Source organism: Curcuma longa, chromosome 5, assembly GCF_044706935.1.
Source record: "Curcuma longa cultivar G26 ecotype Majalengka, Jawa Barat chromosome 5, ITB_CL_G26_1.1, whole genome shotgun sequence".
Taxonomy (NCBI): domain Eukaryota; kingdom Viridiplantae; phylum Streptophyta; class Magnoliopsida; order Zingiberales; family Zingiberaceae; genus Curcuma; species Curcuma longa.
Window position 1 is genome coordinate 5488668 of NC_133865.1, and position 25016 is coordinate 5513683.

At 38.9% G+C, this 25016-nt stretch overlaps 2 protein-coding genes, 1 long non-coding RNA gene and 2 pseudogenes across 3 annotated transcripts; 3 read left to right on the plus strand and 2 right to left on the minus strand.

Annotated features, from left to right (window-relative positions):
- Positions 1-437: 437 nt before the first annotated feature.
- LOC141830094 (uncharacterized) lies at positions 438-6145 on the minus strand. The gene is made up of 5 exons (XM_074717581.1): positions 4095-6145; positions 3971-4016; positions 3766-3879; positions 3385-3468; positions 438-727 (listed from the first exon to the last, which is right to left on the minus strand). The coding sequence occupies exons 1-4, from the start codon at positions 6024-6026 to the stop codon at positions 3419-3421; spliced, it is 2142 nt and encodes a 713-aa protein (XP_074573682.1). The 5' UTR covers positions 6027-6145; the 3' UTR covers positions 438-727; positions 3385-3418.
- A 2997-nt stretch (positions 6146-9142) lies between these two features.
- On the plus strand, positions 9143-10057 carry LOC141830076 (transcription factor WRKY19-like). The gene is made up of 3 exons (XM_074717556.1): positions 9143-9369; positions 9442-9579; positions 9654-10057. The coding sequence occupies exons 1-3, from the start codon at positions 9143-9145 to the stop codon at positions 10015-10017; spliced, it is 729 nt and encodes a 242-aa protein (XP_074573657.1). The 3' UTR covers positions 10018-10057.
- A 3834-nt stretch (positions 10058-13891) lies between these two features.
- On the plus strand, positions 13892-15038 carry LOC141828898 (uncharacterized; annotated as a pseudogene).
- Positions 15039-23281: 8243 nt separating this feature from the next.
- Positions 23282-24398, plus strand: LOC141829765 (uncharacterized; annotated as a pseudogene).
- A 138-nt stretch (positions 24399-24536) lies between these two features.
- LOC141828811 (uncharacterized) lies at positions 24537-25016 on the minus strand. Its single transcript, XR_012601834.1, has 2 exons — positions 24888-25016; positions 24537-24805 (listed from the first exon to the last, which is right to left on the minus strand). It is a non-coding gene; the product is annotated as an uncharacterized LOC141828811 (long non-coding RNA).

The following is a 25016-nucleotide window of genomic DNA, read 5'->3' on the forward strand; positions in this document are numbered from 1 at the left end:
ATCAGCCACGAGCATGCTCGTTTCATGGAGGAGACGAGTCTTGAAACAAGTGTGCATACACAACTCACGTTGCCTACGTCAAGACAAGCAGGCGCCTACTCCCAGGGTAAAGAACTAAAATTATTCCTTGGTAATTTGTTTGACATGCAACTTCCCAACATTTAGATAGAACCTCAAACATGCAGAGGGCTGACACCAGTAGCCCAACATTTCACCTCTCAAGCTCAGAAAACATGCATACAATACCTCCAACCGTTCAAGGATTCTCTGAACAACGTGCTAAGGAGGTCAGGAAGCCTACACATGGTTAAGTTAGAAAACTCTTACATAAACTGCAAAAGAATGAAGATAAATGAACCTGTCAATAAAATTACAAATTGCAAATCACAAATCGCTGCACAAAAATGTGCAGAAGAAACTGCTCAATACACAAACTGTGCAATGAAGAAGATAAATGAACCTGTCATTCTAAAACTACAAATCACAAATCTTTCTGTACAACTATATGCAGATGAAACTGCTTTAAAATGTCCCATCTCAAAAAAAAAAAAAAACAATTTGTGGAGGTTAGCATCCCTATCCAACTACTAGAGACAGATATAAGACCAGTTTCACAAGGGTACAAACATACAACTTACAGAGAGATCACCTTTTTTTTAGGCAAATTCATATGAAAAACTTGGGAAGCAATTCAACCACACAATCACAAAGCCTTGATATCTGCAACCTACAAGGAGAATGGCATTATTATTATAATGCATTCTGAATGACTAAATCAAAACAAGAAGCAATATATTCAATTATTTGCTAAGATCGAACAGCTTGTATGTGCAGAGACAAATTTAGACAAATGGTCATGGTAAATCGTTGTCAATCAAGATATGCTTAATCCTTTTTACACGTAGTTTATGATTATTATATTGATGGAAATTTATATGGACTTTAGGAACATATTTACTGCGGTGAAAAGATGAGAGCAAAGAGGAAAAGGTGGAAAGGGGATCCACATTGCAACTTAGTGGGAAAGGATGATGGGATCATGACCTGTATATTATCCCTCAAACATCCCACCCATACTCAGGCCAGAAGGCAAGAGAAGATGAAGTTGAAGCCTGTTGACTGGCCTTATTATTAGTTTTAACTATTTTTCTCTAAAATCTCGTTTATTTTGAAGGACTTGACTATGGCGATATAACAATCCAGTTGGAAGTACAAATTCATATTTGAAGCATAACACAAAGTTATTGAATGACTTAACCTTCCTGTGTGTGCCAGTTAACAATATTCAGAAAACTGCTAAACTAAAGTATAAGATTGGCCTTTTAAATTCAAACACATTTTCTAGAAGAGTTACAGATAATTTGGTCCATTGCTATGATTTACAAAGGACACTAGCCAAGCACAAAGAAAACCATCAAGACTTTTACACTTAAAAAAAGATATTTAATCTCACATTAAATTACCACATTTTATCATGGTTTCCTACTCACTAATCGAGCTATCATCATGTTATTGACACACAAGGAAAAGTTGTTTTCTGTATGCAGAAGAAAAAGCAAAAAATCTTAAGAATCATGAAAATTATTCCTCATCGATGCTGAGAGCACTTCATCAATTCATTGATTAACATATCAATAGTAATATACACTATCAGATTGCTATTTTCTAATATAGGTTTCCTATATAATAAAAAGTCTCAATTATATATTACACCAAATAATTAATATAATGGTGTATCAAACAAATGAATATTCAATTGCTAACATATTTTATTAAATTACCATTACTAATGCATCAAATTCATATACAATTTATTAATTCATATATTAAATTTTTATCATTTATTATTTTCTCATTATCAATACATCTTACAGTTTACAATTGTTAATACACAATATTAAATTTCCTTTGATAATATAATTATAATAAAATACTAAATTATTATCATAAAACCTTGCTTTATGGAAGTTTGCTAGTCCACACACTACACATCTCCCTTCTCCCCACCTTGTTGTTCTGACAATTCACACAAACCCTTCCTTTTGTCTCCCTTACACAACCTCACTGGCTCCTTCTACCAGCCCCCCGCTGACATTGGAACACCCTCCACTGCTCTCCCGTTGCTCCTGTAGTCTTGCTTCTAGAATTTACAAGTTTATGTTGCTTATTTTCTTCTTATCACCTTCAATATTTCCACCAATTTGATGATTTCTGGCTTTTTTGTAACATTAGGATTGGGCTCATTGATTGAGATTTCCAAAAAAATAAGATCCCACCCGACAACCAATCCCCTTGCACAACTAAATTGGATCCATGTATAGATTGGCAATCATACAATTATGCATGAAAAACAAACACATGAAACAATCCTGCGGATATAGTTAAAAAGGACAATTCATATACTTGTCCCTGGTAAATGAGGATTTCCAACAAATATTATTTGATATATGCCTTGGCATAAGTAAAGGAAAAAATGGTACAAAGTAATAATTTCCATAACTGCTAGTGGGTTTGCAAAGTGCATAGTTATATGTTGGTGCAAGAAGCATTAGATCTTGTCCTAGAGTTTCGATACTTGACAATACACCTAAATCTGGTCAGTTTGACTAAGGATTGATCCAAACAGGACTTGATGTTTGGATATGAATGAAGTTTAGCTTGGCGGGTTGGAAAATCTCCAACCCAACTCAATCCAAGACGGGTTGCGGGTTAAGCGGGACAACTCACAGGCCTATCAAAAAATTAAAAAAAATATTTAAAATATTAAAAATTTTAAATTTGGATTATAATTTAAATTGATCAAGTTGAAATTCTTAAGCTTGAATTGTAATTTAGATGGATTAAGCCCACTAATCCATTGAATTTTCTACTTTAATTTTAAATTTTAAAATAAATAAATAAACTTTCTCAACCAGCGGGCCAACCCAAGCAGGCTGCGGGCCAACCCACGCGGGTCGCGGGCCTAAGCGGGCCAACCCATCTGAACCCATCTTAAAATGGGTTGATAAAATTTCAACCCAACCCACCTAAATTATTTGACAGGGCGGGCCAATTTACAAGACGGACCTAACCCAAATCGACAGCTATTTTATAAGCCTACCAAAGATGTAACAGAAGATAGGGAAACATATCCAAAATAGTTATTATACTCTAATTAAAAAAATACGTGCAAGAAAACTCAGAAAAATAGAGCAGAGATAAAAATGTAAAAAAAAAAAGGGTAAATTTGATCCCAACAAAAATTATTGTCTAATGGAAAAACACATGCAGGTACGTTCAGAATAAAAGCAGATAATAAATCCAAATGTAAATATGATTGTGATTTGTAGCCCCAGCAAAATCATGATATTGTGATTGTAATACAAGCTACATAACACTTCGTACCTTCCATAAAAGCTATTTTATTTCATGTTCAAGATCAATGTGGCACATCTGATTCATATGACGAGGAGCTTTCACTGTCAGAGTCTGAAAATAGAGAGTATAAGTTCAAAAATGTACACAATTAAAACCAACAATATGCAATAGCTACATATATCAAGATTCTCAAAAGAAAAAAAATCACTAATATAGCAATCTGACAGTAGGGTCTCCAATAAAAAGTATAAGTTCATCAATATAATCAAAAACAAAACCTATTCAATTCTCTCCATTGACTCACAGAATGATAAAATATATAATAGTTACACACATCATGCATTTTCAATTGGAAAACAAAAAATATACTTAATTTAGCAATTTGACAGAATTGCATCAAAATGTTACCACTATCAGAGGAGCCTGAATCACTGCTAGATTCACTGGAACTACTTGATCCATTTGCATCATCACCATTGTTCACTCCTGCAACAACTAGATGAGCAGCAGCATTCTTCTGGTCTACTCTTGCCAAATAAATGAGCAAGTTAGTCAACACAATATGAGAAAACAACCGGTAACAATCAGCAAAATCCCTAAATTTGTTTCATACCTTTTTCAGTTTGTTGTACTGAAGAAGTAACAACTGGATCAGGACCCTGTCACAAATGAATAGAGGAACATATAACTAGGATCGATGAAGATTATATATCTCCAATTCAACTGTGAAGTCTTACCCCTCTGCTTAACCTTTCTTGGTTAAGGCACTCTGCCTCAGCCCTAGCTAGCATTGCCAGCTCTGCCTTCCTTTTGTGCTTGCTTAATGTCTTCTTATAATTTGAAACAAATCTATCAAGTTCCCAGAGTGTATCTGTGTCCACACTATCAATATCCACTTCAATCTCATCATCATGTTGACTCAACGCAAAGTTCCTCTTCTTAATAATTTCCACAACCAAATCCAACTTCTCTGCCGGCAGGCTCTCCAAGTGACGACTTAAAGTTTGCTTCTCCTTCAATGTCATCTCCCTCTTGTACAAGTCTTTAGCCTTTGGCTTCTTCAGAGGCACAGGCCGGCCAAAATTGTGATACTGATTATCTTCTTTTCTCAAATCAACAACAATTGGATTCACTGTGGAGTCTGACCTTTCAAGAGTTCCCCTAACAAGAGAAGTCCTTTTTCTATTGGCTGAATATAACTGATGCAATTGATCTGTGAACTCAGTCTCAATCACAAACCACCTTTCCTCAAAGATGTCAGACAGCTGCTGTGCCATGACATGAACATCCTGCCCCACGGAATTATATGTCATTGCATTCCGGAGAGTAAGTCTAACATCTGCTGCAAATTCCTCAGGAGTTTCATAGAAATTATCAGAAAGGCGAGATTTTACAGTGCCAAAGTCCATTGGGTGTTTAATGATTGAGAAATAATCATAGAGACCAAGGGCTTCAACATCTACTGGTTTGTTGAACACCCATCCAAACCTGTGCTTCATGAGCTTCTCCAACAATGCCCGACAGCGCTTGAAGGCACTAGAATATATTTTCTTCTCAGGTGATGTCTTGTAATCTGATTCTGCCAAATGCTTCTTGCTTTTGCTGGCCTTGGACTTCTTCAGAGGTGTTAGTGGAGGAATCTTATCCTTACCCAAGATGAAATCTGAACTATGAAAGTATTGGTTGGCCTTAGGTGTCCTCTTCTCCTTCTGAAAGGACAATTCACTGACATTGTTCCTTGAACCAGCACCATGTGGCACAACAATGCTAAGCCGAGGACGAAAAGGGAGAAGAGCAGGGCTGGTTGGAACAGCATCAAAGATTACAGGTGCTCTCTTCATCGTCACAGGTGTCGTTGCATGGTTCACTGAGAGTTGGGAACGAGCACCACCACCAGCTGCAACAGGCACAGAAAATATCTCATCCACCAGCATTGAGTCAGCTATGCTGTTCCTTGCACTGACACTAGGAGGCACTGAAATGTTGAACTGGGAGTGTGATGGAGGAGGGTCCACCAGAAGAGCCTCGACAAGGGTTGGCGCTCTCTTCTTTGACATAGTAATGTTTCCATGGTTAGCTGAGAATTGAGAAGGAGCTCCACCATCCACACGCTCAGCAAAGAGCTCCGAGTGGCGGGCCTCGAGCCTCTTCAAAAGATCCCTCACCTGACCTAGATCAGCAAGGAGCTTCTTCCGGATCTTCCGTACCTCCTGCTGTGACGTCTCATCTTTCCCGTTCTCCAAAGAGCCATTTTCGTCGAGGGCATTGGCCTTGCAGTCAAGCACGGCCTTTCCCTCCGGGCATGGAAGGTTGAGACTGAAAGGCTCGTTATCCGACGAGGAGCGGAGGCTGACCTGAAGCTGATGTCCAGATGGAGGCTCCGCCGGAGGCTGCTGGAGCGAGGATTGAAGGTCGTCCTTGGTCTTTGTCGTCGGCGTCGCTAAGGTTTCACGGGATGACGGCTGAGGGTTTTCATCAAAGGTTTTGAGTAATGAGGGCTGAGGGTTCTCGGCTAGGGTTTCACGGGACGACGGCTGCGGGTTCTCGGCCTCGGCCGGAGGGTTCTTCTTGGCACGGTTCCTGCGGGTATAGACCTTGCAATCCGCCCATCGGCGACTCTCGCCGCCGTCATAGTCCAGGCCTGCGGCAGCAAGGGGACCGGAATCCATGCATCCAATGGAGGAGGAAGGGACGCCGGCGGCCCGATCGGGCCTCGCAGACGTTCGGGAGGGAAAACCCGATCGAAAGGAGTGACTAGTGAGTGACGAGCGGAGGTGGAGAAAACCCTAACCCTAGAATCGCGATCTCGCTTCCTCGCTCGCGGTGGAATAATAACAGGGTCGAAGGGGGACGAGGATGAGGTGTCTAGGTCGGTTCGAAGCATTCCGGCCAATCAAAAGACCACGCGTCTCGTGTAGTACTTGAATTGCCGAAGTCCGTGGGACCCCTGCGGAGCCCGTGACATTAATCCAATCACCTGTCAGGTAATCCGGGACGTATGTCCCGTTCGGGCACGTGGCGACGGACTGGGACCCGGCTTGCTACCTGTAGGCTGTTGCCCTCCATTTAGAGCATCTGCTTTACCATGTTATAACACTAAAATAATAATAAAAAATACATGTGGTGGGTCAGCCTCTGGCTGATCCACCTCATTGCACATGAACGCGTTCAAAACATTGAACGTGTTCATGTGCCACATCATTTTTTTCTCTCTGTTGGATGTTATTAACGTCGATTAATGCAACGTTGCGGATGCTCTTACTAGGAACTGGTCTGGTGATAGGTGAGATGACGTGGGATGACGTGGGGAGCGGGATTGTTGCATAATTATGGCCACATGGAATCTCTAGAGCTTCTGTTGGCGAGAGCGAACGATGGCAGCAGTCCAAAGCTAGACAGGCGGTCGATCATGTATTTGATGAGCATCCATAATTCAATCCCATTATAACACCTTTCATCTTATTAAAAAAATATAAGATTCATTATTATATATTTATTATTATAATATATATTTTTCACCTATATTTCTTTTAACATTAATACTCATTATTTATATGTCCCATCGTCTATTCAATTATCTTAAAATTATATCATATTAAATAAATATATTTTAAAATTAACCGTTATTCAATTTTAAAATAATCATTAAAACTAACTATTTTAGTAAATATAATTAAAAAATAAAAAAATATATATGAGGCACCTATTCCACTTTTAATTGAACGTGTTCAATTAGAGGGGTGTTATAATACCTCTCCACATTGGTATTTAACACCAATAAAATGTTATAACATTCTGTTAACGTAATCATTGTGGATGCTAACAAGGAGAACTAATATAAATGATGGATTTCAGTTTTCTTTATTTTTTAATATAAATTTAAGAAAAAAAGGCATATTAAAAAATAGATAAAAATTAAGATTATGTCCCAAATTAATTGAATAGTCAAAAGATTTTTTAAAATAAAAAATAAAAAGGATATATATTTTTTATTGGAAATACCTTTTTATTTCAATGCTGTTATAACTACTAACTTTAATTGCTTTAATGAATTTTTTAGTTTAACTTAATAAAAATATATATAAAGTACTTCTAAATAAATAAAAAAATCCTTTATCAAAGTGATAACAAAAAATAATCTCGATCAAAATCATTTAGATTCTTGTACCGAGAAAATCTGTTGAGGATACAGTTGATTTTAATAAGAAACAAAAGGTTGTTTTGTACGATTGCACGGGATAGTAATTAGTAGCCGAAATATAGAAAGGCAGATAAGATGATCTTAAATTGTATTGATGAATTAAAAAATATATAAATAGTCTAATATATTAAAATAATATAAAATATAATTACTAATCCACTGACTTCTATTTAGTTGCCATCTTGCTCGGTGAGTAGCCTCCTGTCCAAGGTTAGTACTAATTTGTTAATTTTGAGAAAAAATAATTTTAAATTTTTATTACTACTTTTAAATTAAAAATATCAAATCTCGTATCCACATTGATTAGACCTTTCTTGTTTCATAAACCTCTTCAAAAACCTTATATATGTCCTAACTCAATCTTTCTAGTGTAATGTTAATGGCGTCCACGTTATAACCACTGAATGCATATTCGAATGTTACTTCCCTATCGACGACCTCTCTTGAACCCATTGACTCTTCATGGAGCACAGTTGCATAAGAGGACAAGAGTTCAAATCTCAACGAAGTTGAGGTAATATCCTCTTTTGTCATGATCAATTGCAACTTCTCGATTTACCTTTTCACATATAATCGTGAGATCGATCGGTAAGACCGCTATGGTGAATTTCACTGTTTGCAACAGAGAGGTTTAGATACAATGTTTTTCTCTTTCTCTCGAATTGAGCTTGATCTAGTCATTCACAATTAGGGCTTCCCCTCCCACTCGGACTCAAATATGTCCAGAGTTGGGCTTGCAACGAGTCAAGTCCAGAAAGCAAAGGCGCCCAACGAATTATTGATGTAAGATTGTCTTAGGGGTATTAATAAATTAATTATTATTATTTTTTTATTTGTTTAAAAACTGATGAGTTTAATTTTATTTTAAAAAATTATATTTGTTAATATTCTTTAATTTTACAATTTACGTGAAGCCCGTCCTCATCACAGAGTCCTTACTATTAAATTGATTTCGTTTTCCTTATTTTATTATTTAATTTTTGACACCGGCCGTTGGCGCTCCGAGCCAAGCGTCGCGTCCCGAGCTTCTCCCTCCACGTGCGCCAGTCGGTCGCTGCCTGCGTTGCCTCCCAACTTCCTTTTTGGCGAGCATGAAAAATGCGGCTGCTACTGCTGCTGATGAATAATCATGGACCACGGCCCCAACAATATTTAATTAATATTCTCCGGGACCGCGTGTCGTCTTGCGCCTAGTGGCGATCGAACGTGTACGATCGAGTGACCAGTATTGCCGTACACAGCCCCGAAGCACTGGTTCAACTTTACGATGTGAACAAGGGAGAGGGAGGCAGTGTGTTTTAATCCAACAAGCAACGTATGAAGTGCTCTGACCCACTCAAATTATTACTCAACTGTCCAAATTCTTGTCCATTTCCCAGAAACTACCCCCCATCGCCCAGCAACTTCCTCCAGCATTCATTCAGGCAGCCTCCATGCAGATTCATCATCATCATCAGACGACTCGGTTCCGGCCGCTTACTGACGAAATTCCCTCGCCTTTGAATTCTCACGCGCTTCTTCAATTCGTCCTTCTATAACTCCTCCTCGCCTCCGCCTCGATCGAAGCTGCTCGATCGGTTCCCCATGAAGGCCGATGCCTGCGTCGCTGCTCTTCTGGCGGAGCTCAAGCAGGCCCTGGAGCTGATCGAGCATCTGGAGTCCCACCTGCACGACCCCGAGCTCTGCAGGGCTTTAGTGCCCAGGCTCATGTCCTCCATCCAGAACTCGATTCTCATTGCTAGTGATGATCGGCCTCCGCGCTCCTCGCACTTCCAGGGACCTCGCAGCGAGGCCGAGACGCCCAAGAGAAGGTAGTACTTAATTCGCGAGCGCGCGCATTAATGCCCGCGCGGGCACGAAGCTGACCGGCGATGAATTTGCAGGAAGACGCTGCTGCACTCGTGGACGCGTAAAGTGAGGCTGAGCTCGGTGGCCGGGGGAGTCGAAGGCGCTGGGCATGACGACGGCTTCACTTGGAGGAAGTACGGGCAGAAAGAGATCCTCGGAGCCAAATATCCAAGGTCAGTCACTCTACTCTACTAGATCGATCTACTCTATTCTTAACCACTTCGATTATGAACTCTTCTTGTTTCAGAGCCTATTTCCGGTGCGCCCACAGCGCCTCCCACGGCTGCCCGGCGAAGAAGCAGGTGCAGCGATCGGACGACGACCTGCTGGTCTTCGACGTCACCTACCACGGGCACCACACTTGCCTTCAGCAGCCAAGGGAGCAGGGAAGCGACAGTCATGCAATGTGCGAGAGGCAAGAACAGAGCATGGCGGCGAGGCTTGAAGCAGAGGAGTTTGTGGCGCAAACTGTGCCGTCTCTTGGTTCTTCCATGGATGAGTTTGCATCCTTTGGGCCTCTGTATGACTACTGTTTCTCCCCTTCGCCTTGCCAAATGCCAGATTGGGAGCTTTCATGGAGTGGAGAAAAGTTTGCTCACGGAGGCGCTTGATCGGGACTTAGAAATTGACTCATGTTCTTGGCAAGAAGAACAGAACTGTAGTAGTGATAATAATAATACTAATAATAATAATTACTGATAAAAATTGATAACAAAAGATGTCAATCATATTCTTCTACAAAAAGATAGAATCTATCATTTTAGCGATTTCATACGATCAGCCTCATGATCATTTGTGAAAAAGATAAATCGAAAAACTACAGTTGATCATGACGCAGGAGGACATTGACTGACTTGATGTCAAGCATATTCGATCATATCTTTTGTTATGTCAATTATATCTCTAATTAAAAAATCAACAGTTTGTTCTTTAAAAGAAATATAAGGTAGATCTAATTATTTATCTCGATAATAATGACAAATAAAGTAGCGAATTATCTCGATGTCTCGATGTGCGTTCATTTTTCATGAAAAAAAATATATTTTAAGTAAAGTAGTATGAATTACACTTTTATTATTATAGGGAATAAATATTCTATCACGTAAAAAATAAAATCCTACATTTCAACAGTTTCACACAAGTCAATCCTATGATAATTAACTAAGTCAAATAACTTTGGTTGAAGTAGTGTACGTTCATGTTAGGTATGCCCTTCTGAGTCTATTTTGGCCCATTTTAATAATTTTGAAGACTTTGTGACAATTTTAATCATAATAAATAAATAAATCACACCATCCTTTACCATCCATTGCGTGACTTTAGTGTTTTTTTAAAAATAAAATTATTATTATAAAAAAAATGATAAATCTAAGTTAGTCCCATTCATTATTTTTGAAAGTGATCGATCCAGTTCCATGGAAGTTTCTCACTAGCCACCAGGGTAAATCAGGAAGTGCACGCAACGACCAATCCAGACACCCAGCATCCTTTGATTGTGCTTCACATTTGAAAGAAAAATTCCTACAAATACGCCGTAGCTGGGGATCAAATCGTAGGTACTTGGGTGATAACTTGGATGCCCTACCGCGGCACCATTGTCTCGAGGACAATAAAACTGCTATTATAGTATATATATATATATATACTAATAATTATGATTTAAAGGTGTCAATTTAGATGCATCTGAGCAGATGAATTCGGATCGAATTAAAATAAAATATTATTAAAAATTATTAATTCAAATTCAATCTGAACTCGAATTCAATTCTAAACATGAACTGTATAATCTGACTAATTTAAAAAATCTCAATAATCTGAGATTTTTTACTATTTGCTTGATAATTTTTTAATTTTATCTTAATATTTTATTAATGTCATACTAATATTATATAAAATATTTTAATCTTGAAAAAAAAATTAATTTAATTCTATATATTTTTTTAATTTAAATTCGGATCGAACGACTTAAATGTAAACAAAAATCACAGTGTTGTAATTAGATTAATTTGCACCCTTAAATAATGACTAGTAAGGGTGCTAATGCAACGGTAGGACATCCGGGTTGTAGAGGGACGGTTCGCAACGGCGATGGATTAACCATGCAGCAAAGGTTTGAGACACTTGTTGGGCATTAGTAAGGGTGCGGACACCCATGCAGAGACACTTGTTGGGCATTCGAAAATTTATATAATTAGGTCGTCGGGCTATGAATAGCTATATTTCTCATATGGCATTGTTGGACACCATGAAGCTTGAAAGTTTATATAATTAGGTTGTGCTATGGATATCTATATTTCTCATATTTATTCTGATGATCAATGAGGAATTCCACGAATTGAGATTTTTTTTTTAAATTTAAAATTAAAGTAGAAAATTAAATTAACTTGACTCATCTAAATCACAATCTAAATTTAAAAATTTTAACTTTTTATTTAAAATAGAATGCAAATTGAAAATTTTTAATATTTTTTAATTATACTTTTGATAGACTCATGTGTTGTCCGTCTAACTCGCACCCTCCGGCTTGAGTTGGATTAGAATGAAGATTTTTTCAATTCGCTTGTTGCCGCCGCCGTCGTCGTCACTCACCATCATCTCTTCTAGATGTCTACTTACTCGTCGGAGATCCCTACGGATCTCTTATACTCAATCCTATCCAAGCTCTCCATCCCCGACCTCTTTCACTGCGCCGCCGTATGCTCACATTGGTCCTCCGTGGTCGATAAGCTCCGCCGCCGTCCCGGCGATCACCGTCCTCAGATCCCATGGCTTGTGCCGGAAGAGCAATTCCTCATGAACGGAAGATATAACCGTCGCAACAAGTACGGAACCTTCGGGAAGGTCAGCGTGCAGCTCCTGACCCCTATCTGGGAGATCACGAAGTCAATGAGGTGGGTGGGACATAAAGTCGGTGAGATATGGAGTTGGTTAGGTCGGTCAAGTGTGGAGTCGGTCGGGCGTAGAGTCGATCGGGCATGGAGTCAATTAGGCACGGAGTTAGTCAGTCCATCCAATGTGTTATCTCCACTTGGACCAAACCTTGATTTTTTTTTACCAGTATATATCAACCCATAACACATATTTAACTAGAGTGGTCAATTTGGATTGAATTTGTCGGATTAGACCACCCTGTCAAATAATTTAAGTAGGTTAAGTTAAACTTTTATCAACTGATTTTAAGGTATATTTGGGTGGACCGACTCGACTAGGCTAGTGACCCTTATGGGTTGATATGTGGCGGGCTTGGATTGACTCGTAGGATGAGAAAATTTAATTTTTTTTAAAAAAATTTAAAATTAAAATAAAAAATTAAATGGACTTGACCTGTGTAAATCGCAATCTAAACTTAAAAATTTTAACTTGACTCAGTTAAAGTGGAATCTAAATTTAAAATTTTTAATATCTTTTTATTATACTTTTGATAGTCCTATGGATTGACCCGCCTAATTCGCAACACATCTTGGGTTGGGTTGGAATGAAGATTTTTGAATCCGTCAAGTTGATGGGTCGGTCCGTTGCTCCACCTTATCGTATGATGGATTTTTGACGAGTTGGCCCACCGCCACGTAGGGGTGACCAAAAATTCAGTTAAACCAATCAAACTTCGAAATTTCAATTATTTTTTAAAAAATCAGTTAATTCGATTTGATTTTAAAATTTTTTATTCGTTTAAACTAAAATAATTGAATTAATCAAAAAAAAAATAATTTATAAATGTCTAAGTAAGTAAATTTATAAATCCCTAACAAATTGGTAAAATTTTTATAATATTTAAAAATTTTAGTTATTTCGATTAATTCGGTCAAAAATTGAATTAATTGATATTTTATCGATTCTGTTTGTTCGATTTTTATTTAAAAATTCAATCGATTCGGTTAGTTAAAAATAAATTTAATTTGGTTTGATTTTGATTAATTCGGTTCGATTGGATTCGATTTTAATGGAATACCATGGTTTGACCGTTCTATATTTAACTAATTAATATACTACGCTTAAATTTAAATTATATTTAAGGTAAAAAATATTAAAATGATAAAAGATTTTGCTATATATATTATTTCCAACTAAAAAGGAAACGAATTTAACACAACTAAAACAAGAAATCTTAATTTTCTATAAAAAAATTAAACATATTGGATTAGAAACAGTTCGTATCAAATATAAATTTAAACAGGACTATATTTTATGCCATTTTAAAATAATTTATATAAATAGAATATTTCCTTATTATAAAAATTATTATACTAATAATCTGTAACAAATTAATAAAATATACATGGATTTTGACTTATTCACATGAATATTAATTAATGTGGGAAAAAATAATTTAGAAAAAGACTAAGCAACAAAACGGAAATAGTTAGATGGTAAATCTCGACGTCCTTTAAAAAGGGTGGTAGGCAAGGAAGAGGGATATCCAATTCAATTCGCTTGTTCGCCGCCGCCGTCGCCGCCGTCGTCATCACTCACCATCATCTCTTCTAGATGTCTACTTACTGGTCGGAGATTCCTACGGATCTCTTATACTCAATCCTATCCAGGCTCTCCGTCCCCGACCTCTTTCACTGCGCCGCCGTATGCTCACATTGGGCTGCCGTGGTCGATCAGCTCCGCCGCCGTCCCGGTGATCACCGTCCTCAGATCCCATGGCTTGTGCCGGAAGGGCAATTCCTCATGAACGGAAGATATAACCGTCACAACAAGTACAACTTCTTCAGCTTATCGGAGGGGCGCGTGTATAATATCCCAAGCCCCGCTACTCGCACCCTCAATACCGTCGTCGGATCTTCCTACGGTTGGCTCATAACCGTCGGGAAGGTCAGTGTGCAGTCAGCCCTTTCACCGGCGTGCACAGTGTGCAGCTCCTGAACCCTATCACCGGCGTGCATATCAACCTTCCCTCGATCTCCACCATGGACGTCGGATGGGATTTGGAAGGACTTCAAGGGGGTCTTGTCCTCGGATCCCTCCAGAGGGGGAGATTACAGCGTCGTCTTTGTGTTCTACAGCTATTCTCTGCGGAAAGAAATTATTTTGTACTTTGTTAATGCCGGAGATGAGAAGTGGAAGATGATATCTGGAGGTCATTATTATCACTACCACGACATAGCCTTTCACAAGGGCAAGCTCTATGCGGTGTCACGATCCGAAGAAAACGACGACGAAGTGACGATAGCGGCGTGTGATCTCATCACGCCGGACTCGACTCCGACATGGACGCCGGTGGTGGTTCTGTCAGACGCCGCTTGGGATTTTGACGTCGTCTTTTACTTTCTCTGTCCGTCTTCCGATGATCTACTGATGGCACGGACCAGTACGAAAAAATCAGAAGGTTATATCAAATTAGAGGTTTGGAATGTGGATACAGAGAAAGGCGCCATCATCGCCATGAATAATTTGGGGAAGCGTGCTCTGTTCTTGAGCACAGGTTCTTCGCTTTGCATCGATACTTCTTCGTTGCCGGATTTGAAGTCGAACTCCGTTTATATCTCGGTCGACTTGTATTATACCGGCTTTTAGTGAAAACTCGGTTTACAGCATGGAGGACGAAAGCTTCGCCGCCTTGAGTTTGCGGCCATTTACATTTCGGCGGCCAATTCTTGTTTGGTTTGCACCCAGTATTGCATACTGATCCAATGTAAACTTAAAGCCTTTTTTTTTTTCATATCTCATTTCTATGTGATTCTATGGCTATGGCAATCAATTATGATCGTAAGGAACTATTTCAAGAGCTGCTAGACAAATGTTAATGTCAAACTATCGACGAAGTACTGGAAAGTCATACTTTAAATAATCAAAACCATCAGTGATGAGTTGCAGTAGCAAATGCTGATGCGACAAAGCAATGAAGAATGGAAAATGTTTCTTCCCAACATGAAAACAATTTTTATTTGATGTAAACTAAGTAGCGAACCTTCCCCGACTCCCAGCTTCAGGAACTTGCAAATTCAACCTCATTGCGCAGAAAGCCTAGCTCTCAGCTCAGATGCCACTGCATCGATGAACTCTTCGGTGTTCAGATAATGAACTCGAGTGACGCTGGGGAAACAGGCACTTTAGTTAGAAAACATGAAAACAGTTGTTGCTTGAGCAGTTGTAGTAGAAAGAGGCTAAGAATACCCGGATCCATGAACGAGAATCGCCAGATCTTTGGTCATCTTTCCACATTCAACAGTTCCGACACAAGCAGCTTCCAGCTTTTCAGTGAAATCGAGCAGTCTGGCGTTGTCATCCAACTTTGCCCTAACAAATCACCACAAGGTATCAAAGTGACTCAGCCATTTCTTGAGGTCGATGTTCCAGCCAGCAAAATATTTCATGTATGAATTTTTTGTCATTATGAAAACTATTCCTCATTTGTCCTTTACAACAATTTTAAAAATCAAATATAGACATTCAAATGAAGCATTTATTCCATAGTAAAAGTTATTCAATTCTGTGAATCAAACGGTTTCAGAGCCTATTTCGATTATAAACTCTTCTTGTTTCAGAGATCCAGTATTTAACATCACATCACTAAAGCCGCTCAACCATTGAGCCATTGCTACATCTCCAAGAATGAAATGACTAATAAGTTTATTGAACGGATCTACTGATATTTTTCTTTTTAAAATATACTTTTTATTTTGTATAGCAAGCTAGGCACTGATCAATCTTCACGTCCCAACTCAAGAATGAGTGTTAGAGTATATAGTTTCGTCCCATATGACATAATAAGTCATTAGGTATTATTTTTGGGCAATGTATGAATCTAATTACCAATTAGATAATTGGCATAAGCTCTCATAAACAAGGATTAATCATAATAACTAATTAGGATAAACACACTTTGATGTTGCTGCATTATTATTAACAAGGATAAAAAAAAAATCTCAAACAATGAAGTTTATCAGTGTGTCAAGTAAACTTGCCATAATGGGTAGGATATGCTAGAGAAGACACAAACTAAAATCAAAGATCGTAGAATCTGTCATCCCAGCAGTCCTATACAATCAGCTCCACGATCATTTATGAGAAAGTAAATCGGAAAGCTACAATTGACCATTACAGAGATTAAATTTGCTCCCTCAAATAATGACAAGGGTACTAATGCGATGATCTCGGCAAAGTCGAGGTAATGCCCTCCTTCGTAGTGGTCAACTGTAACTTCCCGATTTACCTCCTTACCGATGATCGTGAGGCCGACCGTGTGGGGCCGCTGGGGCGATAGATTCCACCTTTTGCTGAAAAAGAATACTAATGCGATGATAAACAGCAAGATGGATTAACCATGCAGCAAAGGTTTGAGACTCTTGTTGGGCATTATCGGACACCCATGGAGTTCGAAAAATTGTGTAACTAGGTCGTCGAGCTATGATATCAACGTTTTCTGAATTTATCCTGATAGCCGATAGGGAATTCCATAGGAACTAGTCACTTTAAAATTACGATGTACACTTTTGCAATTAATCAAGCATCCATGGATCGATTTTCAACTATGACTCAGTACAGATTAATTTCTTTCCGTGGAAAAGCAACCCTGGAATGTTGATTATAGACCGACCATCGTTCGCACTTCCTGATTTACTTTGATGACAAATGAAAAACTTCTATGGGATCGAACCGTTCACCTCTACGATTAATCCATTCGAAGAGTTGGATATTTGGATTTCTATATAAGTAAGGGTGCTAATGATCCCCTTGGGCTATGATAAAAGGTTAGATATGTTTCCTAAATAACGATAGTTCAAATCTCACCAATGACACATTACACATTGGAAGTTTAAAAAATTTATGAGCTTGATTGACCATCAAGATCCATTTGTGCTTCGCAATTTATTTTGATGACTGGAGAACAATTTTCGTGAGGTACCGATCACTTTCAAAATTAATCAAAAGGATGGTAACACAAATCGAGCTTGTTTCGTTGAGGTCCTAAGGTCATAGTATAGTATGCTCGTGAGCTCGACGATCGCTCTCGCTCATGACCTCGTCGCTGCCCATCAACCTCTCGGCCATAATCAAGCGTCCCGTTGATGTTTTTTTTTCTTTTTATATTGTATTGGTGAACTAACGATGGATGATTTTTTTTATCTATAAAGGTACGTAACTATAAGGATCAGGGCCGGCCCTGGGCCAGGGCAACCAGGGCGACAGCTACCAAGGGTCCATAATTTGATAAGGGCCTAATTTTTGGCCGACAAAGAATAGAGGGTGGGAAATTTTTTACATAAAAAAACCTGCTAGGGTTCGTTCGTCGGTAGGATGCTATTCGACCGTTGCCGGCGACGTTAAATCAAGCGAGATCGAGATGGGCAAGGGATGACAAGAGAGAAGCGCGAGCAGGGGACAGCGATCGGTTGTAGAAGTGGAGGGTTCTGCCATTGAAGTGGAATTTATATGAATTTAAAAATTCTAAAATAAGTAAATGAATAAATTTAAATAAATACGACAATTACCTTTAAAAAAAATTTTTTTGCACCGAAACCTACCTTCGTAAAATTTAAAAAAAAAAGTGGTAGACAAATAATTAATAAAAGATAAATTTTTAAAAAATCATTTGAAGAAAATTTATTTAATATTTAATTCACTAATTTTAAAGGCTATGATAAAAACATTTTTTTTTAAAAAATAATATTCATCCCTTCTTCTCGATCGAATAAACTCACAATCCATAATTGAAAGATAAAAAATTCTTTAGAATGAATCAAAAAATTGGCTTTTTTGTGAGGAAAAATTTCAATTTATTGTCTATCATCGTCAGCTTTATTCAAAATATAATGTTAATTTTATTATGGATCATTTTTCATCATCGAGATTCTCTATTTTCAGGGCAATCCTGGGATAGGTCAACCAGGACGACTGCTCAGGATCACAAATTGGTGGGACCCTAATTTTAGATTAAATTTTATATAATCTTAACTTTTAATTATTCTCCTTCAAAGAATATTAAAAGTATTCTTTGATCAGATCCAAAAAAAAAAATATGAACGGTCAACTCTGTAATTCTTTGCCTATCTATCCATCCAAAAAAAATTAAACGATCAACTAGTTTTTGAGTCCTACTCGCCGATCCTTTTTCTGTTCATTCCATCAAGCACAAGCACTTGATCTCGATAAGTTGTGGATCTCGTCACCAGATCTTTTTTCTGTTCATTCTACGGGTTGTGGATCTCTGCCGCGAACTGCCCCCACAGACCACAAGGCCCACAACCGCTTCTACAGTTCCACATGTCGCGAAAGTGCCCATCCATATTAGGTTTTATTGTTCTTTGCTTATTGCTTATTGTTCATAATTATCTATCATTATTGTTCCGGCTCTTTGCCGACGATAGCCGAGTCACCAGACAGGGGGGATGCCGCGTCACCCGGTTCTTCCACAGCGGAGGAGAGGGTCCTGAAAAGAGGGACACTGAACGTACGGATTAGCTGGGCGCCGGAAAGTTCCGGCGTGGCCACTCCGACGCTCAAGTCAGGAAAGGAGAACACTAGTGTGTATTCAGAATTCAAGATGGTTGGAGTGTCATACCTGAGGGGTTTATATAGGGCTGGAGGGAGCGGTACCTTCGGATCTAGGTGCCTGTGATTGGAAGAGAGGGCGGAATCGCAGGGTCAAGCATGTGACAGATTCCGCAGATCAGACGGTTCATCCGCGTGTCTTATCTTCTTTGAAGGGCTATGATCGAATTGGACCAAGTAAGGAGACTTGGTTTACAAACCGCTTCTTTTAGATAAGTTATGTGAAGAAATAGGCGCATGATCCGTTAATATCATCTCCGCGTCGAGAGTGGCCGATATGTGCGGTTGAGATGCACGGATGCAAGGTATTCTCAACCGCGCTGATGAGAAGTGCTCGGTCCGTCCCGAGCTCTTTGCGTGCTTTGTGGCTGAAGGAATCAGTATGGGATCCACGTCCTGAGGTAGGCATATGATGCTGCGACCAAGTCATGAGATCGGCATATGATGCCGGGACCAAGTCATGAGGTCGGTAGATGAGGCTAGGACCATGCCATGAGGTCAGTATGTAATACTGAGACCGAGTCATGAGGTCGGCCTCTGGAATTAGTTTACTTCTATAGGAGTCATAGAGCGTTGAATACAGTACACCGAGGTCTGAGGGAGCTCGGTTGGTATATTGAACCTTGTTCCGACCTTGCGGGCAGGTGAGATAGGGAGTTTTATGCATACTTGAGCTTGGTGGGTAGTGATAGGGGAGATATATGATCTGATAGTGAGGTCGAACTATGCGATTTCCTTAAGGGTAGCCGTGGGCTAAGTTATGAGGAGTTGTGTTAGGTGCGCCGCGGTCCAGGAGAGCTCGGCTGCTGGCTTAAGTTGTGTATCGATCTCTCGGTAGGGTGACTCACAGATCATTGTAAAAGATCAAGCCTTGTAGACCATGGTAAGCAAGATTTATGACCTGATAATGAGGTCGGAACGTTAGCCTAAGCTGCGAGGAGCTCATATGGTATATTGAGGTGTGTGCTTATCTCGAGATGAGGTGGGCAGTCGTTAGTTATTCGGGTGCGAGAAGGTTAGGGCAGCTAGAAGGGGGGGTTGAGTGTTCCGGGTGAAGTCTTGAGGACTTCCTGGTCGCAATACTGAAGATTTGGCTTCCCTGCCGAGGGGGTTAGTTTTACCCACCTTTTTCCCTCCTAAAAGTATCGGGTCCTTCCTGTTCAACGCCACGTCGGTGCCACGTGTCCTCTTGGGGGACCCCTGTTTCCTACCTGTCCCGCTACGTCATTCCAGCCGGATCAATTATAAAACAACCATCTAGATATCAAAAAAGACAAAAAAAAAAAAAAGAGAGAGGAAGAGATAGCCCAAAGCTTAAGAGGTTCATTGAATAAATATTTTAGTAAAAAAAATCACATGACACAATGGAAAACTTAGTTCAGATTTTAACTAATGAATCAAATGCAAATGAAGATTTCGTTGAAAACAAGAATGATGAAAATGAAGAATTTGTGACTAGTTAATCAACTTTTTCTAGTAGTCCATATGTTTAATTTTTGCGTGATAAAATTATTATCTCATTACCAATCAAGTGAGGGATTCAAGTCTTCGAACTGTGTTGCATGTTCACCAACTTCATGTTTGCAACTTGTGTTTTTGTTTCCTTCTCTTATTTTTAGCCATACAGGTCTTTAAATTTTCTCGTTGTATATTTTTCATTGTGCATCAAAATACTTTTCTTGATGTTTTGATATGACAAAGTTTATACCTTTTGGTGGAGCAGACAAGGAAATATTATGAGCGGTTATCAAAAAAATTCAATGTTCGATGACGACCTTCATTCAGTTTAGAGTTTCTTCACTACGAAGAAGAAAAAGAGTATTTCAATGAAATTTGCAATGACAATTCAAAAAATTTCAATTTTTTTATTATTTTTTGTATGTTCTAACTATTATTTAGAGTATCGTTATCATTTTAAATAAGATAAATTATTTTTTTATCTTTGAACTCTAGTTGCTTGGAGAGCATTGTTTCATATAAAATATTTTTATCTTGGAACTCTTATTATTTGAAAATCATAATTTATCAAGCTTTAAAAATTAAATATGTCATTATGTCAGGGCCCAAAAATTATAATTTCGCCCAGGGCCCTTGTACAACCAGGACCGGCTCTGATAAGGATGATCCATTCATTTCATCATTCATGTATAGTGAAGTCACATATGATAAAATCATAGTATTGTTATTAAATTTGTTATTAGAAGTCACAACTGGCCAAAAAAAGCCATATTATTCTTGCTTGAGATCGTCTCCGGATGAGTCATCGGATACCTGACTTCTACGTTGAAGAAATTACATGGGGCCCACGAGCAGCTGGGAGAAGACTGTGGCCCTGCAAGGCTTCTAAGAAGAGACAGAGGGTTAAAATGGAGGCTAAAGGTGCCTTGGCTCAGTCACTCCGACGTCCAAATCAGTCCGTCATCGATTGGAGATGGAGAAAAAGAACAGAAAAAGTGAAGAATGAGAGTAAAGAGTGTGTGTACATGTGCCCCGATATCTGAGCCCACGGGAAACAGAGTTCTTTTATAGAGTTATTAGAGGATATGTCACATCAAAAGTAAGGAACATATATCCTATCGTGATGGTAAAGCAGGTCTCATCACCCATGCTTAGTACTATAAAAGGTTATGATGTACTAATGTAGTAGGTTATCTATCGTTATGTACTTTAACATTCCACGTGTCACTCAGACGGCTAGTAGGTGGGATGAGCAAGGGAAGTAGTATTGAGGGAGTGGGGCTACTTGGGCAAGAGTGCGGACTCGATAAGACTGAGCCAACCTCTATCTGGGAGATCACGAAGTCAATGAGGTGGGTGGGACATAAAGTCGGTCAGATATGGACTTGGTTACGGTCAAGTGTGTAGCCGGTCGGGCATGGAGTTAATCAGGCACGGAGTTAGTCGGTCCATCCAATGTGTTATCTCCACTTGGACCAAACCTTGATTTTCTTGACCAGGATATATCAGCCCATAACACATATTTTACTAGAGTGGTCAATTTGGATCGAATTTGTCGGATTAGACCACCTTGTCAAATAATTTAAGCAGGTTAAGTTAAACTTTTATCAATTCATTTTAAGGTGGATTTGGGTGAACCGACCCGCCTAGGCTAGTGACCCTTATGGGTCGATCCGTGGCGGGCTTGGATTGATCCGCGGATTGAGAAAATTTAATTTTTTAAAAAAATTTAAAATTAAAATAAAAAAATAAATGGACTTGATCTGTCTAAATCGCAATCTAAACATAAAAAATTTAACTTGACTCATTGAAGTAGAATCTAAATTTAAAATTTTTAATATCTTTTTATTATACTTTTGACAGCCCTATGGATTGACCCGCCTAATTCGCAACACATCTTGGGTTGGGTTGGAATGAAAATTTTCGAATCCGTCAAGTTGATGGGTCGGTCCGTTGCTCCACCTTATCGTATGATGGATTTTTGACGAGTTGGCCCACCGCCACGTAGGGGTGACCAAAAATTCAGTTAAACCAATCAAACCGATCGAAATTTCAATTATTTTTTAAAAAATCAGTTAATTCGATTTGATTTTAAAATTTTTTATTCGTTTAAACTAAAATAATTGAATTAATCGAAATAAAAAAATAATTTATAAATTCCTAAGTAAATAAATTTATAAATCCCTAACTAATTGGTAAAATTTTTATAATATTTAAAAATTTTAATTATTTTGGTTAATTCGATCAAAAATTAAATTAATTAATATTTTATCGATTTAGTTTGTTAGATTTTTATTTAAAAATTCTATCGATTCGGTTAGTTAAAAATAAATTTAATTTGTTCGATTTTGATTAATTCAATTTGATTGGATTCAATTTTAATCGAATACCACGGTTTGATTCGTTCTATATTTAACTAATTAATATACTATGCTTAAATTTAAATTATATTTAAGGTAAAAAAAATTAAAATGATAAAAGATTTTGCTATATATATTATTTCCAACTAAAAAGTAAACGAATTTAACACAACTAAAACAAGAAATCTTAATTTTCTATTAAAAAAATTAAACATATTGGATTAGAAACAGTTCGTATCAAATATAAATTTAAACAGGACTATATTTTATGCTATTTTAAAATAATTTATATAAATAGAATATTTCCTTATTTAAAAATTATACTAATTAACAAATTAATAACATGGATTTTATTATTCACATGAATATTAATTAATGTGGGAAAAAATAATTTAGAAAAAGACTAAGCAACAAAACGGAAATAGTTAGATGGTAAATCTCGACGTCCTTTAAAAAGGGTGGTAGGCCGAAGGAAGAGGGATATCCAATTCAATTCGCCGCCGCCGCATCCGCCGCCATCGCCGCCGCTGCCGTCGTCACTTACCATCATCTCTTCTAGATGTCTACTTACTCGTCGGAGATCCCTACGGATCTCTTATATTCAATCCTATCCAAGCTCTCCGTCCCCGACCTCTTTCACTGCGCCGCCGTATGCTCACATTGGGCTGCCGTGGTCGATCAGCTCCGCCGCCGTCCCGGTGATCACCGTCCTCAGATCCCATGGCTTGTGCCGGAAGGGCAATTCCTCATGAACGGAAGATATAACCCTCACAACAAGTACAACTTCTTCAGCTTATCGGAGGGGCGCGTGTATAATATCCCAAGCCCCGCTACTCGCACCCTCAATACCGTCGTCGGATCTTCCTACGGTTGGCTCATAACCGTCGGGAAGCCCTTTCACCGGCGTCAGTGTGCAGCTCCTGAACCCTATCACCGGCGTGCATATCAACCTTCCCTCGATCTCCACCATGGACGTCGGATGGGCTTTGAAGGAGTTCAAGGGGGTCTTGTCCTCGGATCCCTCCAGAGGGGGAGATTACAGCGTCGTCTTTGTGTTCTACAGCTATTCTCTGCGGAAATACATTTTGTGCTCTGTTAATGCCGGAGATGAGAAGTGGAAGATGATAGGTGATTATTATCACTACCACGACATAGCCTTTCACAAGGGCAAGCTCTATGTGATGTCACGATCCGAAGAAAACGACGAAGTGACGATAGCGGCGTGTGATCTCATCACGCCGGACTCGACTCCGACATGGACGCCGGTGGTGGTTCTGTCAGACGCCGCTTGGGATTTTGACGTCGTCTTTTACTTTCTCTGTCCGTCTTCCGATGATCTACTGATGGCACGGACCAGTACGAAAAAATCAGAAGGTTATATCAAATTAGAGGTTTGGAATGTGGATACAGAGAAAGGCGCCATCATCGCCATGAATAATTTGGGGAAGCGTGCTCTGTTCTTGAGCACAGGTTCTTCGCTTTGCATCGATACTTCTTCGTTGCCGGATTTGAAGTCGAACTCCGTTTATATCTCGGTCGACTTGTATTATACCGGCTTTAGTAGTGAAAACTCGGTTTACAGCATGGAGGACGAAAGCTTCGCCGCCTTGAGTTTGCGGCCATTTACATTTCGGCGGCCAATTCTTGTTTGGTTTGCACCCAGTATTGCATACTGATCCAATGTAAACTTAAAGCCTTTTTTTTTTTTCATATCTCATTTCTATGTGATTCTATGGCTATGGCAATCAATTATGATCGTAAGGAACTATTTCAAGAGCTGCTAGACAAATGTTAATGTCAAACTATCGACGAAGTACTGGAAAGTCATACTTTAAATAATCAAAACCATCAGTGATGAGTTGCAGTAGCAAATGCTGATCGACAAAGCAATGAAGAATGGAAAATGTTTCTTCCCAACATGAAAACAATTTTTATTTGATGTAAACTAAGTAGCGAACCTTCCCCGACTCCCAGCTTCAGGAACTTGCAAATTCAACCTCATTGCGCAGAAAGCCTAGCTCTCAGCTCAGATGCCACTGCATCGATGAACTCTTCGGTGTTCAGATAATGAGCTCGAGTGACGCTGAGGGAAACAGGCACTTTAGTTAGAAAACATGAAAATAGTTGTTGCTTGAGCAGTTGTAGTAGAAAGAGGCTAGGATTACCCGGATCCATGAATGAGAAGCGCCAGATCTTTGGTCATCTTTCCACATTCAACAGTTCCGACACAAGCAGCTTCCAGCTTTTCAGTGAAATCGAGCAGTCTGGCGTTGTCATCCAACTTTGCCCTAACA

Excerpts from the sequence above, each read along its gene's own strand:
- LOC141830094 (XM_074717581.1), bottom strand. The coding sequence starts at position 6,026 with ATGGATTCCGGTCCCCTTGCTGCCGCAGGCCTGGACTATGACGGCGGC. Across the intron at positions 4,017-4,094 it reads AAGAAAGGTTAAGCAGAGGG|GGTCCTGATCCAGTTGTTAC; the intron begins GTAAGACTTCAC and ends CATTTGTGACAG. Across the intron at positions 3,469-3,765 it reads TTCAGGCTCCTCTGATAGTG|ACTCTGACAGTGAAAGCTCC; the intron begins GTAACATTTTGA and ends CTCTATTTTCAG.
- LOC141830076 (XM_074717556.1), top strand. The coding sequence starts at position 9,143 with ATGAAGGCCGATGCCTGCGTCGCTGCTCTTCTGGCGGAGCTCAAGCAG. Across the intron at positions 9,370-9,441 it reads GCCGAGACGCCCAAGAGAAG|GAAGACGCTGCTGCACTCGT; the intron begins GTAGTACTTAAT and ends ATGAATTTGCAG. Across the intron at positions 9,580-9,653 it reads CTCGGAGCCAAATATCCAAG|AGCCTATTTCCGGTGCGCCC; the intron begins GTCAGTCACTCT and ends TTCTTGTTTCAG.